The 19042-nt window shown below is 42.4% G+C and overlaps 1 protein-coding gene across 1 annotated transcript in view; it reads left to right on the forward strand.

The window, feature by feature from the left end:
* Positions 1-446: 446 nt before the first annotated feature.
* Positions 447-19042, forward strand: part of LOC114545245 (protein LTV1 homolog) — a 27452-nt gene continuing 8856 nt past the window's right edge. Inside the window, exons 1-8 of the mRNA XM_028563535.1 lie at positions 447-470; positions 891-1022; positions 2284-2490; positions 3576-3663; positions 4828-4960; positions 7730-7952; positions 13073-13200; positions 14939-15081. Of these exons, the coding sequence (XP_028419336.1) occupies positions 447-470; positions 891-1022; positions 2284-2490; positions 3576-3663; positions 4828-4960; positions 7730-7952; positions 13073-13200; positions 14939-15081 (1078 nt within the window). The remainder of the gene's footprint in view (positions 471-890; positions 1023-2283; positions 2491-3575; positions 3664-4827; positions 4961-7729; positions 7953-13072; positions 13201-14938; positions 15082-19042) is intronic.

Raw genomic sequence — 19042 nt, forward strand, 5'->3', positions numbered from 1 at the left:
AACTAACATTCAGAGGATTAGTTCGTTACTTGCATAACTTAGTTGAAGGCAAGTTCAGAATTTCTCCACATAATCATTACATAGCTAGCTAGCTACTACTAGCTAATTAATGAGCAATGTTTGTTCTTTTCCCGTAATTCTCTCTCTCTCTCACACACACACACACACACACACACACACACACACACACACCTAACATATCACTTAGCTAGCTAAGTTTTTGAAACTAAGGGCTTGCACGTTATACTGTAGGTTTGAATGGTCAGTTCACAGTATTTCGTTAAAAACTTTAGCTTAGTAAAAACAAAACTCAAACTATGCTGAAATATTAGACCATAGAAAAAGTTAAAAGTTTACTTACGCCAACGGTCAGCTCGCTTCTCGCTCGGGTCCTTCAATGGAGGAGACGTTGACTAACGTGGTCTGCCGCTCTGCGCATGTGCAAAATGACGTGGCGTGGTGAACCCTGGGTGAACTTCAACTTACATTTGAGAAGACAAGCATGACTCAGTTGTGTCAACTGTGCATTAGAATTTCTGAGCAAAACACAGATATGTGTGTTATCTTAACAAAAGTATTGAAAAGTTTTGAGTTGAAAGTTGACTTGACCCCAAAACAGAAGTTGAGACAACAAAAAGGGGAAATAATTTTTTACAGTGTATGTTTTCAAATTAGTTTAGCAACTCTAAGATCTTTCCACATACCCCCTGGCAACTGCCGAAGGGTACACGTAACCCTGGTTGGGAATCGCTGCAGTAGGGAGTTCCTACTCGGTCTCTCTTTCAGCTAAGGGGTCCCTGGCCTAAAAACAGACCCCTAAAGACCCCTCCTTTACTGTTGCATTCTCACCAGCGGTCGCCAGTACTCATTGCTGTGTTTGTCTCCTCCAGCCTCATCGGAAGAAGAAGTCGTTCATTGAGAAGAAGAAGGCCGTGACCTTTCACCTGGTCCACAGGAGTCAGAGGGACCCGCTGGCTGCAGACGAGAAAGCCCCGCAACACGTCCTGCTGCACGCCAACAAGGTACTCGTCAACTGTCTCCTCTTTGTTTGTTGTTTTTTTGTCAGTGGTTAGGCCTGTATCAATATAATTGTCTAATAACATTTTTTTTCTTTTTTTTTTTAACATAATCACAGTTTCTTTGTTTAACCGCGATTCATTGATAACATTAGTCCTAAGTTGTGTAACTGTTGATGATAATTGTCAATTTTATGTTCATTTAGGCAAAAGAAACTTTGTAATATGCTCATGGGTTACTTCATAGGCTGTGTACCTGTGTTACGTTATCCTGGGATCCACTCAATTTTATTGCAATTATTTCATTGACAGTTAATTGTACAGCAAGATTTGGAATTGTTACAGCTCTGTCAGTGGTTCATAACCTTTTTGTCTTATCACATGGTTGGTAATGTTGAAAAGTGTAGCAATATTTGAAAGAAGTATCTCCTCGAGGCTCTTTCTAACCCAGGGGTTTTGAACTCAACTTCCCAGAGGGCCGCACTGGAAAATGAGAATCATATCAAGACATATAGAGTTTATTAACATGCTTTAATTTCGAAAAAAAAAGTCAAGTATCTTTGACTGTATTATTGCATGTCTTATACAGTCTTCTCACTTACAGTTTGGTCGACAAAAAGTCAGCAAAAAAGTTCTTTAGCCATTGTAGAAAAAAGTGCCAAAACAACGAAAAAAGTGGCACAAACATGGAAAAAAGCGTCTGCAAAAATGACAAAAACTTAAGAAAAAGCAACATAAACTAGGTGTGCCAAACTTTATTGTGAACCTAAATTTATATGCGGATTGAAATCTGCGAGGGGCCAGATTCGGCCCTCGGTCCTTGAGTTTGACCCATGTGGTCTAACCCCTCCCCCTGCCCTCGGGGGGATTTTTTAGAAATGTTTTGTTAGAGCTGGGCAATATATCGATATTATATCGACATCGTGATATGAGACTAGATATCGTCTTAGATTTTGGATATCATGATATGACATAAGTGTCTTTTCCTGGTTTTAAAGGCTGCATTACAGTAAAGTGATGTACTTTTCTGAACTTACCAGCATGTTGTAACTGTTGTAATATTTGCCTTTACCCGCTTAGTCATTACATCCACATTACTGATGATTATTTATCAAAAATCGCATTTTGTAAATATTTTGTGAAAGCACCAATAGTCACATATCGATATCGAGGTATTTGGTAAAGAATATCGTGATATTTGATTTTCTCCACATCGCCCAGCCCTATGTTTTGTCTAATGCGTTGCCGTGACTTTGTGCTTTTTGAGGTTTCTCAGCTGGACACGGAGAAGAGGCGCGAGGAGCAGAGGGAGTTTGGCGTGTTCTTCGATGACGACTACAACTACCTGCAGCACCTGAAGGAGCCGTCGGTCCCGTCGGAGCTGGTGGCAGTCGGCCCCCGGCACACCGACAGGTGTCTGATTCATCTCGATGATGACGAGGACGAGGAGGGTGAAACGGACAAGGCCGTTCCTGTAAGTTGACTTGGGAGTCATGGAAAGTTATGGAATAAAAAAAAAAATGTTTTCCCAGAGCTGGAATAGTTTTGAAAACTTCAATATTTTGACAGCAGGGTTTTTCCTGGCTCAGAATGGGCCTTTTATAGCACGGCTATAAGCATGATCGGTCCGCGTACAGTAAAGGCAATGAGTCTGTGTTACCTTATTTGACAGAAATCGATGCATTTTTTTTGTCATTTCTGACAATTTGATAAACAAAAATGTATATTATGCTTGAGTAAATACACCCCCAGCTAACAAAACTGGTTAAAAAAATGATATTAATATTTAAATAAATCACCAGGAGAGTCCGCTACAGCCCGACTCTGGAGATAAAACTAAGATTAGTGCTCATATTCAAGTTTATGTTCTGCTTGTTCAACGGTTGTTTGGTAAATTGGGTGCCAAAAATTCAGAAAAAAACCCCTGCAAAAGTTCCGGGGTTTCGGATTAACATGAAAGGTTTGTCGTTATTGTAAATGTCAGATACTTCCACTAAGGAGGATTCTGTTTCTCTTTGTTAGAAAGTCAGCTTTAAAAATCACTTAAAGTATTTCAATGATGTTTGGTGGACCAAGAAAGAACTGGTTAGTTTTTTGTGCAAATTGTGTCACTATGTGGAAATGAGAAAATAAATTGATGTAAAATCTTTTACATTTACATTTTTACATTCATGTAATTTTATCCACATTTTGGGGCAAAAGAGTCAGAATAAATTTGCTTCTGTTTTCTGGATTTCTTCGTCCAACAACTTTTACTTTTGCAGTTTGTTTTAGTAAGTACGATTCGAGCAGCATCCCAAATAAATTAACCTCAAAATATTGCCATTTAAGATTTTCTCATTATTATTTAAGAGGATTTTTCTTCATGCATCAGATCAGACGTTGGCTGCTGTGTTATCCCTACGTGTCTCTCGCGTACATTCACACAATTGGTCAAAAAAACAATATACACAAGAATGTTGACATTCTCTGAATTTGTGCACTTTGTATGGAGTCATATACTGTAGAGTCAATATAGAAATCTGCTCTGAAATGATTCCTGTTTTGTTTGATGAACAGGCCGCTAGCATCAACCTTCCCTCTTCAGTGTTTGCCTCAGAGTTTGAAGAGGAGGTGGGACTTCTGAACAAAGCCGCTCCGATCTCAGGTAAGCAGCCCGGCTACAAATACACTGATGGACTTAAACCTGTGTAGTTCCATAGGTAGAGCAATGCAAATGTAATATTTTATTATGCCATAATAATCTTTTAGCATATTTGAATTCAAGTGTCTGAGAGACAACTTCTTGGCTCTGTTTTCAGGCTTTAGAAAATCTAGTTATACCGGGAGACTGTAGCCAATCACAGGGTCATTTCAGAGAGAGAGAGAGCGTTCCTATTGGCTGTTCTGTGCATGCGTTACCTGTGTGACAAAGAGGGGAAAGGGAGAGCTACAGAACGAGGTCTCAGCCTACTTTAAAGTTCGGCTTTTTTTTTTTGCATTCTAGGCAATTTTAGGCCGAATGATTAAAGGAACCAAGTTATCATCATATTGTCTGTATTTAATGTTGTCTCTTTGTATTAATTTTTTTGCACCAGATTAATTATCGTGTGTCTAACAGTTTTGGAAGCTGAAACACAGAGTCACTTTCTCCTGATTCAGGGAAGATTTTAATAAAAAAAGAAAGAAATCTAGTTATGTTATCACTTTCGGCAGATTTTGGGATTGAAACAGAAAACTTGGCTGGCGGCAATTCCTCCCACTGAAAAGGTTGAATTTAATGAAGTTCTAAGAGATCAGATGCTTCTCAGGCCAAAATACAACATTATCTTGGTGTATTTGTAATAACAAAAGCATGTTAAACTGTTTTGAACTTTATCATTTTTTGAGAATAGTTCCTTTATGCACATACAAATTAACTGCCTCAACGCAATGTCATGATAAAACAGGACATATTTCCAGTTTGATGGTGGTGTTTTACTGTCCCCTCTCGCCGATGTTTCATTTCCTCGGAAAAAGTGACAAAAAACCCATCAAAAACATTACCAAAGGTGACAAAAACTTGACAAAAAAAGTGAAAAGATATATTGGAGTAAGCGGCAAAAAACATGTAGAAAAATTGACAAAAACATAATTAAAAAAACGCCACAAAAAATTGGAAAGAATGTGACAAAACAATTGGAATAAAAATGTCAAAGTGTAGAAAAGGTTCGACCCAGGAAAACACAAAGTTGCATAGTCGAAAGGGAGACAACACGAGGGTTAAAGGGTTCAGAAGTCAGCATCTTGTCTGTGTCTTGTTGCTCACTGTTTTGTGTGCGTTTCCCTTCAGGACCACGGCTGGACATGGACCCCGACATCGTGGCAGCTCTCGACGAAGACTTCGACTACGACGACCCCGACAACCTCCTGGACGACGACTTCATCGCCAAAGCAAACACTGCAAGCGGAGTCGCGGACATCGGGTAAGAGATGAAACATTTGTCTTCCATAGGGGTGGTACGGTTCACAAAACCCACGGTTCGGTTCGTATCACGGTTTTAGGGTCACAGTTTTCGGTTCTGTACGGTTCTTGTTATTTTTTCTTTTAATCTTTAACACTCCAGAATATACTTCAGCATATAGCTAACATCAGCATATTGAATGCATGTTGCACAAAACATGCACACGGTGGCAGTTCTATATTGTTTTATTTCATCATAGGTAACATGAAATCCAAAATGTTCCCACACACCAGACTATAAACGACGCTGGCGCATCCTCCAGCTCGGGGCAGCCTCTCTCCCACCTGACATCTCTACAGGTGACGTGACCTGCAGCAGCAGCAGCACCCCACTCCACTTGAGGAGGGCTCGGCTCGGTGTCTCTCAAAATCTGACGAAAATCTTTTATACTGACCTTTGTCGATCTGAAATGAAGACAGATTCAGCAACTGCATCAGGGCCTATTTCTCTCTTAAAATGTTTTCAGAAACACGTTTCGGTGAACTATTTTAGTACGATATGAGATCGTATTCTGAACGAGCCGCCATGACAGTCTGTTTTGATATTAGGGACCAGCCAGACCCATGTGACGCAATCGTCCAATCAGCTGCCATGGGTTGCGTTTGTCACACCCATCCCGCTCGTCATTTCCAGTAAGTGTTTTAACATAGGTGTCGAACGTGGGCACTACGGCAGTAAGAGGTTAGTGACCATTAACAGTGTAATGACGAACCGTGTGGTACACACACGCTCCGAACCGAGACTAGCGAACCGAGACTAGCGAACCGAGACTAGCGAACCGAGACTAGTGAACCGAGCGGTTTGGGTGTTTTTTCATGAACCGTACCACCCCTAGTCTTCCATTCAATTTTATTTATAGTGTTATAACAGAAGTTATCTCAGGACACTTTATAGATGGAGTAGGTCTAGACCACACTCTGTAATTTACAAAGACCAAACCCCCAACAGGCAGAAACCTCGGACAGACCCTTAGCATGACGTAGTAGGGTGTATCAGGGCATAGCAAGGAGTATTAGGACGTAGAAGGGTGTATTAGGGCGTAGAAGGGTGTAGGGTGTATCAGGGCATAGCAGGGTGTATCAGGGCATAGTAGGGTGTATCAGGGCGTAGCAGGGCGTAGCAGGGCGTAGCAGGGCGTAGCAGGGCGTAGCAGGGCGTAGTAGGGCGTAGCAGGGCGTAGCAGGGTGTAGCAGGGTGTAGCAGGGTGTATCAGGGCGTATCAGGGCGTATTAGGGCGTAGCAGGGAGTATCAGGGCATAGTAGGGTGTATCAGGGCGTAGCAGGGTGTATCAGGGCGTAGCAGGGTGTATCAGGGTGTATCAGGGCATATCAGGGCGTATCGGGGCGTATCAGGGCATAGCAGGGTGTATCAGGGCGTAGCAGGGTGTATCAGGGCGTAGCAGGGTGTATCAGGGCATAGCAGGGTGTATCAGGGAGTATCAGGGCGTAGCAGGGTGTATCAGGGCGTATCAGGGCGTAGCAGGGCGTATCAGGGCGTAGTAGGGCGTAGTAGGGCGTAGCAGGGCGTAGCAGGGTGTAGCAGGGTGTAGCAGGGTGTATCAGGGCGTATCAGGGCGTATTAGGGCGTAGCAGGGAGTATCAGGGCATAGTAGGGTGTATCAGGGCGTAGCAGGGTGTATCAGGGCGTAGCAGGGTGTATCAGGGCGTAGCAGGGCATATCAGGGCGTAGCAGGGTGTATCAGGGCGTAGCAGGGTGTATCAGGGCATAGCAGGGTGTATCAGGGCATAGCAGGGTGTATCAGGGAGTATCAGGGCGTATCAGGGCATAGCAGGGTGTATCAGGGCGTAGCAGGGCGCCTAGCAGGACCACGGCGACAGCTACAACCATGATTTAGGTGCCACCCTAATCCAGGGAAAACTGCTGGGCGAGAAAACATAACAAGCTCCCCCAGAGCTAGGTTAGTAACAAGCTTCTGCTCACAGATGAAAAGTGAGATGAGAGAAAAAGGAAGTCCCCCGGCAGTCTAAAACTATAACAGCATAACTAAGAGCTGCAGAGATACACACCCTCCCCCGCCGGTCTAGGCGAACACTGCAACTCCTCACTCCCTAAATATAAGCTTTATCAAAGAGGAGAGTTTTAAGTTTACTCTTAAATGTGGGGACGGTGTCTGCTCCCCGAACCCAGTAGATGAATCCCACATCAACGAATGGATTCTGATTCCTCAGAGGGTGGTATCTAGCCTGACAAGCCAGACCCACATCCAGATGTTGAGGTCTGGGAACTCACCATTGACGGAGCTCAATCCGAGGGGCGGGATAAACAATTGTCTTTCAAATTCCCCCTGCACGCGATAGGATAGCGCTACAACCAGGCAGAGCAACGAAGAAGGTAGAGAAAATAGTTGATAGATTAAACTCTTGCCGTATCCGGTCGGAGAAACTCCGAACACATCTTCCTTTTTTAAGAATGACTTCTGTGCCGTTCTTTGCTCTTTTCTCAAAGAAAAGCTGAACTCCAAGTCTTCCAGAAGTCCGCTGTTCCCAGCAGCAGCAGCCATAAGCCCCGCCCACCGACTCTATACACGATGTGATTGGCCTGACCAGATTTTGATTTGTCCAGCTCGCAAGTCAACGGAGAGCGCCTAGACCCTCCCGCTGGCTGCAAATAAAATTTGCCACTAGGGTGCGTCTAGATTTCTAGGCTAGGTGGTGTCATGATATTTATCAAACTTGTTTGATTTAATTTGAATGTGTAACCTGTGACAGAGATGACGATGACGATGATGATGATGAGTGGGAGGACACAGACTCTGAAGGCTACTTTGACTCTGAAGGCGGGTTTTCGGGTGACGAAAATACGGAGGGCCGCGGCCCGGAGTTTCTCTTTATGGACGAAGAGACGAAGAGTCGATTCACGGAGTACTCAATGACATCGTCCGTGATGCGGAGGAACGAGCAGCTCACCCTGCTGGACGACCGCTTCGAAAAGGTGAAAACTTTAACTCTTTCTGATGCACACGGAGTCTGCATTTTATATTACTTTATACTAGGGCTGCCACCTCTTAGTTGATTAGTCGACTAATCAGTCATTTTGGTCTTAGTCGACTAAGATTTCTTTAGTTGATAAGTCATTTTTTATGCTTATTCATGCTTAATTACTCATTTCCAAGAAAGTTATGAGCACATTTATGGTAAACACAAGAGTTAAAGTGGTGCTTTTGCAGGATTAATTGTGGAGAAACTCAGTTTTACAGATGGTTAATTAACTACATTTATATTGTGCTTTTCTAGTCTTAACCACCTCTCAAAGATACACAGCTCTGTCAATTAAATCAACTAATCAGTTAGTCGACAAAATCCTATAAGTGTTAGTCGACTAAGAATTTCTTTCGTCGAGGACAGCCCTACTTTATACACCTCCACCTACATCTCAGAGGTAAACGTTGTACTTTTTACTCCACTACATTTGGCTGACAGCTTTAGTTACATTTCAGATGCCAGTTTTTCATCAGATGACCAGAGCCACACAGAGTCTGCCCCCGAAGAATAAATTCTGGAGATTTTCAACTGATTAAAAAATTAAAATAAAACACAGACCGTTAACCACCACAAGCAGAAAAGCTATCCTCTAAATTCCTGGGTCTGCAGTGATTACTTATACTGAGACAGTGGTGGAATGTAACTAATTACATTCACTCAAATTCTGTACTTAAGTTTAAATTCAAGGTACGTGTACAGTACAGGCCAAACGTTTGGACACACCTTCTCATTCAATGTGTTTCCTTTTTATTTTCATGACTATTTACATTGTAGATTCTCACCGAAGGCATCAAAACTATGAATGAACACATATGAAATTATGTACTTAACAAAAAATTGTGAAATAACTGAAAACATGTCTTATATTTTAGATTCTTCAAAGTAGCCACCCTTTGCTTTTTTATTAAAGGAACATGCCGACTTATTGGGAATTTAGCTTATTCACCGTAACCCCCAGAGTAAGACAAGTCGATACATACCCTTCTCATCTCCGTGCGTGCTGTAATGCTGTCTGAGGTCTCCAGCATTAGCTTAGCCTAGCACAGATCCTGCAGGTGACTGGTTCCAACTAGCCTACTGCTCCCAATTGTGACAAAAGTGACAAAATAACGCCAACATGTTCCTATTTACGTGTTGTGATTTGTAGAGTCTGGCGTGTACAAAAAAACAACGTAAAATGAGACACAGCCATCTTCTAACAGTAAACAAACCGGGAAGGTTTTCTCCTGAGAATATAGTTCCCGGTTTGTTTACAGTTAGAAGACGGCTGTGTCTCATGTTACGTTGTTTTTTGTACACGCTGTGACTCTACAAACCACAACATGTAAATAGGAACATGTTGGTGTTATTTTGTCACTTATTGGGAGCAGTAGGATTACTGGAACCATTCACCTGCAGGTTCTGTGCTGGCCTGATGCCGCTGGAGCCGTCAGACAGCATTACAGCACGCACGGAGATGAGAAGGGTATGTATCGACTTGTCTAACTCTGGGGGTTACGCTGAATAAGCTAAATTCCCAATAAGTCGGCGTGTTCCTTTTAATAAAGGGAAAAACTTCCACTAATTAACCCTGACAAAGCACACCTGTGAAGGTAAAACCATTTCAGGTGACTACCTCATGAAGCTCATTGAGAGAACACCAAGGGTTTGCAGAGTTATCAAAAAAAGCAAAGGGTGGCTACTTTGAAGAATCTAAAATATAAGACATGTTTTCAGTTATTTCACACTTTTTTGTTAACATAATTCCATGTGTGTTCATTCATAGTTTTGATGCCTTCAGTGAGAATCTACAATGTCAATAGTCATGAAAATAAAGAAACACGTTGAATGAGAAGGTGTGTCCAAACTTTTGGCCTGTACTGTACTTTTACTTGCTTGTTTCCATTTTATACTACTTTATACACCTCCACCTACATCTCAGATGTTAACATTGTACTTTTTACTCCACTACATTTGTCGGACAGCTTTTCAGATGCCAATTTTTCATTCCCTTCCTGTCCCGTGAAAACCTTGTATCTCCAGATGTGTTGATGTTGAATGTTTGTGATAAACTGAAGGATGGACTTCAGACGTTATTGTCCCTAAGGGGAAATTCTTGGTCACAAGCACTGTACATTATGGACACAGCACTGTTACAGAGAAACAATAGTACAAACGTAACAGAATGACAGATGCAGGGGAATAACACAGACAGGTATCTTTGTTTAGTGTTGCTATGGCTGCAGGCGCCAGGCTTCTGCCAAAGCGAGCTCTGTTGCGCCTCAGGGATCTGTACCTGCGTCCTGAGGGCAGAATGGTGAACCGGCAGTTGAGTGTGTGCGTGTTGTCCTCTGATTTTGTGGTTGTGGTGTGTGTGTGAAGTAGGACTGGGACGATTCGTCGACATAGTCGACGTCATCGATTACGTAAATGCTTCGACACAAATAATTTGCGTTGACATGTCAGTAAATAAGATAAATAAGTAAAACTTGTGTGCAAATGAATTGATGTAATGCAGAACTACTTTTAGATACGCTGGTTCTAGAGCACATGTGTCAAACTCGAGGCCCGGGGGTCAAATCCGGGCCCTTGCAGATTTAGATCCGGCCCGTATATAAATTTGGGTTCACAATAAATGTTGACCCACCTAGTTGTGCGCCAAACCACAAACACAGGAAAGTGTTTTTTAACACAAAGCAATTCTATGACATTCAAAGCAGAATATGGCAGATTTGCCGACTCTGAGACACAGAAATCCCCCAGAAGCAGAGAGAGTTTTCATATTCAGGCTGTGAAACAGGTTGTTGTTAAAAAAAAATGTATCATTGTTTTGCTTGATTTGCTTAATTCTATGATGGCTAAGGAACTCTTTTGATGACTTTTGTGGGGCTTCAGGTCTACAAAAATGCAACAAAAAGTGTACAAAAATGTCGGGAAAAGCAACAAATTTACAAAAAGGTGAAAAATGTCTGAGAAAGCCACAAAAAAGTCAGAACAAAAACAACACAAAATGAGGAAAAAAGCTAACAAAATGTTTTTTTTAAAAAGTGACACGCAGTAACAAAAGCATGTCAATAAACTCTACATGTCTGGCCCTTGGTGTGATTCTCTTTTTCCAGTGTGGCCCTTAGTGAAAATGAGTTTGACACCCCTGTTCTAGGGGAACCTGATCTGTAGCCCCGCTACTGAAGGTAGCCGAGGCCGAGCTCCTCCGCCTACATGCAGTTTTTTGTCAGGTCGACGGTCCAGTGAGTGAGTCAGAGATAGCAGCACGAAAAGACGAGTATGGCGAGTGGTTGTTTCCCACCATAGTTCCCTGCCGGCCTCTTTAAGATGGCAAGTTTGGGAAAACTTCAAGACCGTATGGCTGCAGCCTGGAGCCTCCCGTGTCAAGTCCTCTTGTCTAATGCCGTCCGTGTCTCAAAAACTTTGGTCCTTGGTAGAGATGGCCCGATACCACTTTTTTGCTTCCCGATACCGATTCCGATGCCTGAACTTGCGTATCGGCCGATACCGAGTACCGATCCGATACCAGAGTGTCATATATTTCATTATGTTTTAACAGCTGTATACTATCCCTGTATGGATGTGATATGATGTATAACAGCTGTATACTACTATCTCTGTATGGATGTGATATGATATATAACAGCTGTATACTACTATCTCTGTATGGATGTGATATGATATATAACAGCTGTATACTACTATCTCTGTATGGATGTGATATGATGTATAACAGCTGTATACTACTATCTCTGTATGGATGTGATATGATTTCTATCGTTGTTGTCGGTCTGGCTCAGGTTAAACTCTTTGTGAAACATGAACAAACACAAAAAATGAACGCCCCAGTACTTTCTTTTATTCTCCAGTTTGACAGTCAGTTATAATGGAAAAAGAACATAAATAAACTACTTTAACGTAGATTTTCTTTAGGGCTTTATTACGTGGTATCGGATTGGTGCATAAACTCCAGTACTTCCTGATACCTGCGTTTTAGGCAGTATCGGAGCCGATACTGGTATCGGTATTGGAACATCTCTAGTCCTCGGGTCAGTTCCAGTAGTAGTACTACAGGCGAGAGAGTAAAAAAAAAATCAATTTGATTTAAAAATCGAGTTGGTAGGTCAAATCGATTAATATTTGCACAGTGACTTTTCACTTAGAGAAAGGGTTTTCCTTTGCAATTTTGTTAATGTTGATGCACTTTAATTAAATACAATAAATATATATTTTTAAAATATATTTACAGTTCACAGTTATTTTTTTTTAAATGTAAGGGGGGGAATCAAATTGTAAATCAAGTTTTTTATAAACAAACAAATTGCTCAGCTCTATGTGTTGGTGTTGTTCAGCAGTTGTTTGGTATGAGAGTGGAAATACATCTAACATGATAACGCGTATCTGACGCCATCACCCAGATGTGCCAATCACTGGAACGAGACAAAAACAACTGTCCAACTTCTCCTCCCTACAGTGCTTAACCAGCCTTTAGATACAAATAATTCACGTTAAATTAAAGGGAGAAGAGCTTGGATGTTAAACAAGAGCGTATTCATTAATTTACCTACCGTTTAAAAAAAGCAAATACAGGTTAATCTCTCATACACTACTCTTTTTGCACTTGCTCTCTTTACTTTTGAAGTTTTTATTTCTGTATTCCTCCTGAAAGTGACTGTATTTTGTGCTTGGATTGATTGCCTACATCTGGCTTCAGGTTGCACTACAAATTAATTTTACTTGAACAGTGCAGTGTTTTAATAAATAGAGACTTGAACCTTATTGAAATTTGTTTTGTGTAAATTGTTAATAATTGAGCAATGGGAAAATGTATCGTTAGATTAGTCGACCAATCGAAAAAAATAATCGCTAGATTAATCGTTTTAAAAGATAATCGTTTGGGACAGCCCTAGTGTGGTGGCCTTAAAATTGAGATCTGAGCGTGTAGGCTCCGAGTAACCGAACGGTCCGGTTTGTTCCAGAGCTCGGAGAGACTGTTTACGTACGCACCCTCTGTTAACATTTCAGTACTTACTTTGTCTTTTGGCGTGACATGCGAACTCTGTCCGTCTGTGTTGTTGTTTTCAGTTTTACGAGCAGTTTGATGACGACGAGATCGGCGCTCTGGACAACGCAGAGCTGGAGGGCTTCATCCAGCCGGACAGCGCTCGCCTGGAAGAAGTGATCAAAGACTATTTCATACAGAAAGAGAAAGAGTGAGCACATTCTTTTTTTTTATTCTTGATCTGGTTCTGTCATTTCTCGTGATGGGAGGTTTTATTAAAAATCGTCTGGGCCCAGTTTTTCAAAAGTAATCCAGTGGGATTTCAGATCACGGATTTTTCAAAACTTTAAACTCGGTTTGGGATCTAATTGATCCAAGAAAACAGGATTATCCTGATCCAATCAAAAGGGTGGATTCTAGGGCTGCCACATCTTAGTCGATTAGTTGACTAATCGGTTGTTTTGGTCTTAGTCGTCTAAGATTTCTTTAGTTGATAAGTCATTTTTTATGCTTATTCATGCTTAATTACTCATTTCCAAGAAACTTATGAGCACATTTATGGTAAACACAAGATTTAAAGTGGTGCTTTTGCAGGATTAATTGTGGAGAAACTCAGTTTTACAGATGGTTAATTAACTACATTTATATTGTGCTTTTCTAGTCTTAACCACCTCTCAAAGCGCACAGCTCTGTCAATTAAATCAACTAATCGATTAGTCGACAAAATCCTATAAGTGTTACTCGACTAAGAATTTCTTTAGTCAAGGACAGCCCTAGTGGATTCAGTTGTGATTTTTCAAACCAAATAATCAGTTTTTTTTAAGACCACAAAATCAATGTTTACTGATGATTTATACATTTCTTCATATTTGAAGCATTTATGAAGCCTGTCACATCTAATGAGATATAGTAAACCCCAAAAAAAAACTAAAAACAGTGTTTCTGTTTCTTAAAATTAAAACAAACAAGGGCTATTTGTGGCCACCGGTGTTTTGCCTACCTGTTGCTCTTTGCTAAGCCAGTAGGCTACACTGTTGGTTCCACTTAAGGCTCTGGTAAACAGGATTTGGTAATACTGAAATTTGGTATTTGGATCACAGTGATCCAATCCAATGTTCCTTAAAAAAAAACTGGCATAAAAGTTAGGGGCCAGTTTTAAAAAAAAATTTAATCTGGATCAAATTGATATGGATTAGGAAATCCCATGTTTTGCTATCCAGGATCACCTGGTTCAAAGAAAAACCCAAAGGGTGGGTTTGATCCAGATCACATGTAAAATCAGATTACATGTTCTGATCTAAGTTCGGAATCCCTCTTTTGCTTTTGAAAAACCCATTTCCAAGATCGAATAGATCCCAAACCAAGTTCAGTTTTGAAAAACCTGCAGGTTTGATCAATCCCTCCAGAAAAACGTGATTATGCGATCACATAATTCAACGCATAATCAGCCAAAGTCCCCATATTTATGCGGGGGCCGCATTGTTTTCAAATACGCTGCACTTTCGCCGATTTCCACGCAAAATGTGCGGGGCTTGCACGATTCGTTGCAAAAAAGTGCATAAATATCCCACATAGTCCATCGCATTTTTTAAGAAAACGTGCCGCATAATCAAGGATTTTTGCCCCGCAACAATCACAAAAAAACTCTGCATTTGTCTGGAGGACTGTTACATGTAAAATCGGATTAGATGGTCTGTAGTAGTAGTGTGGAGTTTAGTTCGTAATCCCTCTTTTGCTTTTGAAAACTCCATTTCCAAGATTTGATCCAATCCGTGATCAGAAATCACACTGGATTACTTTTGAAAAACTGGGCTCTGGATAGCAAAACATGGGATTTCCAAATCCGGATCAGTTTGATCCAGATTACATGTTTTGAAAAACTGGTCCCTGGTGGACGATGAATGCTGCATCAGGTTTATGCCCTTCCCGCTGACTTGTTTGTGGTTTAGGTACCTGAGGCCTGATGACTTGGGTCCAAAAGAACTTCCTGTCCTGAAGGAGGAAGATGAGGAAGATGATGAGGAGGAAGAAGAGATGGAAACTGTTGTTATCAAAGCTCCGGAAGAGAAGTGGGACTGTGAAACCATCATCAGTGAGTTTAATTTTAACTTTGCGGATCCGTTTTCTCGGCAAACCTTTCAGTCGTCCGACAATTTCTTCATCATCAGCAGAAACATGCAGCAGAAATCCTCCTATGACAACATTCAGCCACAATCACATTGAACTTAGTTTATAGCTTCACTCAAGACATACAGTGGTGCTCATAAGTTTATGAACCCATGCTAAAGTTGACTAAAAAATCATCTTTTTGAAATTGATCTTAACTAGTACAGTGCCCGTTGAAAATGTGCCCGTTTGGAACGGGACGATTGCTTGGCCTGTGGTGTTGCTGCTTGTAGAATTCTTCAAAACCAAATTGTACCCCAAAATTACTTACAGAAGGACCCCAAACCACTTAATATGCAACTCCACAGTATAGCCTATCTACTGACTTACAGTGTAGGCTCCATCTACATCAGAGGAAGAGATTGTACTACTATATTTACCTGACAGAGAACGCTGTAGAATCAGAACGTAATCACAAAATATCACAATGACAATGTGGAGTAATCAGACATTAGACTCATGGACTCATGGCAGTTTATGAGAGCTAATCAGCACATATCTGCAATCATCAACCACCAGAACCGGACTGTGTGCACGCACACAGAGAGAGAGAGAGAGAGAGAGAGGAGAGAGAGAGAGAGAGAGAGACACACAGAGACACAGACACACAGAGAGACACAGAGACAGAGACACAGAGACAGACACAGACACACAGAGACACAGAGACAGACACACAGAGACACAGAGACAGAGACAGAGACACAGAGACAGACACACAGACACACAGACACACAGAGACACAGAGACAGACACACAGACACACACAGAGACAGAGACACAGACACACAGAGACACACAGAGACACAGAGACACAGACACAGACACAGACAGAGACACAGAGACACAGAGACAGAGACACACAGAGACACACAGACACAGACACACACAGAGACACAGACACAGACACACAGAGACACACAGAGACACAGACACAGAGACACAGACACAGAGACAGACACACAGAGACAGACACACAGAGACAGACACACAGACACAGACACAGAGACACAGACACAGAGAGACACAGAGAGACACAGACACACAGAGAGACACAGACACACAGAGAGACACAGAGACAGAGACAGAGACAGAGACACAGAGACACAGAGACAGACACACAGAGACACAGAGACAGACACACAGAGACACACAGAGACACAGACACAGAGACACAGACACACAGAGACAGAGACAGAGACACACACAGAGACACAGACACACACAGAGACACACAGACAGAGACAGAGACACAGAGACAGAGACACAGAGACAGAGACACAGAGACAGACACACAGAGACAGACACACAGAGACACACAGAGACACAGATAGACAGAGACAGAGACACACACAGAGACACAGACACACACAGAGACACACAGACAGAGACACAGACACAGACACACAGAGACACAGAGACACAGACACAGAGACACAGACAGAGACACAGAGACAGAGACACAGAGACAGACACACAGACACAGAGACAGACAGACACACAGAGACACAGAGACAGACACACACACACAGAGACACAGAGACAGACACACAGAGACACACAGAGACACAGAGACAGACACACAGACACAGAGACAGACACACAGAGACACACAGACACAGAGACAGACACACAGACACACAGACACACAGACACAGAGACAGACACACAGAGACACACAGAGACACAGAGACAGACAGACACACAGAGACACAGAGACAGACACAGAGACACACAGACACACACAGAGACACAGACACAGAGACATATACATACAGTGGTGCTCATAAGTTTATGAACCCATGCTAAAGTTGACTAAAAATCATCTTTTGAAATTGATCTTAACTAGTACAGTGCCCGTTGAAAATGTGCCCGTTTGGAACGGGACGATTGCTTGGCCTGTGGTGTTGCTGCTTGTAGAATTCTTCAAAACCAAATTGTACCCCAAAATTACTTACAGAAGGACCCCAAACCACTTAATATGCAACTCCACAGTATAGCCTATCTACTGACTTACAGTGTAGGCTCCATCTACATCAGAGGAAGAGATTGTACTACTATATTTACCTGACAGAGAACGCTGTAGAATCAGAACGTAATCACAAAATATCACAATGACAATGTGGAGTAATCAGACATTAGACTCATGGACTCATGGCAGTTTATGAGAGCTAATCAGCACATATCTGCGATCATCAACCACCAGAACCGGACTGTGTGCACGCACACAGAGAGAGAGAGAGAGAGAGAGAGAGAGAGAGAGAGAGACACACAGAGACACAGACACACAGAGAGACACAGAGACAGAGACACAGAGACAGACACAGAGACACACAGAGACACAGAGACAGACACACACAGAGACAGAGACAGAGACACAGAGACAGACACACAGACACACAGAGACACAGAGACAGACACACAGACACACACAGAGACAGAGACACAGACACACAGAGACACACAGAGACACAGAGACACAGACACAGACACAGACAGAGACACAGAGACACAGAGACAGAGACACACAGAGACACACAGACACAGACACACACAGAGACACAGACACAGACACACAGAGACACACAGAGACACAGACACAGAAACACAGACACAGAGACACAGACACAGAGACAGACACACAGAGACAGACACACAGACACAGACACAGAGACACAGACACAGAGAGACACAGAGAGACACAGACACACAGAGAGACACAGACACACAGAGACAGAGACACAGAGACAGAGACACAGAGACAGAGACACAGAGACAGACACACAGAGACACAGAGACAGACACACAGAGACACACAGAGACACAGACACAGAGACACAGACACACAGAGACAGAGACAGAGACACACACAGAGACACAGACACACACAGAGACACACAGACAGAGACAGAGACACAGAGACAGAGACACAGAGACAGAGACACAGAGACAGACACACACACACAGAGACAGACACACAGAGACACACAGAGACACAGACAGACAGAGACAGAGACACACACAGAGACACAGACACACACAGAGACACACAGACAGAGACACAGACACAGACACACAGAGACACAGAGACACAGAGACACAGAGACAGAGACACAGAGACAGAGACACAGAGACAGACACACAGAGACACAGAGACAGACAGACACACAGAGACACAGAGACAGACACACAGAGACACACAGAGACACAGAGACAGACACACAGACACAGAGACAGACACACAGAGACACACAGACACAGAGACAGACACACAGACACACAGACACACAGACACAGAGACAGACACACAGAGACACACAGAGACACAGAGACAGACAGACACACAGAGACACAGAGACAGACACAGAGACACACAGACACACACAGAGACACAGACACAGAGACATATACATACAGTGGTGCTCATAAGTTTATGAACCCATGCTAAAGTTGACTAAAAAATCATCTTTTGGAAATTGATCTTAACTAGTACAGTGCCCGTTGAAAATGTGCCCGTTTGGAACGGGACGATTGCTTGGCCTGTGGTGTTGCTGCTTGTAGAATTCTTCAAAACCAAATTGTACCCCAAAATTACTTACAGAAGGACCCCAAACCACTTAATATGCAACTCCACTGTATAGCCTATCTACTGACTTACAGTGTAGGCTCCATCTACATCAGAGGAAGAGATTGTACTACTATATTTACCTGACAGAGAACGCTGTAGAATCAGAAGGTAATCACAAAATATCACAATGACAATGTGGAGTAATCAGACATTAGACTCATGGACTCATGGCAGTTTATGAGAGCTAATCAGCACATATCTGCGATCATCAACCACCAGAACCGGACTGTGTGCACACACAGAGAGAGAGAGAGAGAGAGAG

This window comes from Perca flavescens, chromosome 2 (assembly GCF_004354835.1).
Source record: "Perca flavescens isolate YP-PL-M2 chromosome 2, PFLA_1.0, whole genome shotgun sequence".
Taxonomy (NCBI): Eukaryota; Metazoa; Chordata; class Actinopteri; order Perciformes; family Percidae; genus Perca; species Perca flavescens.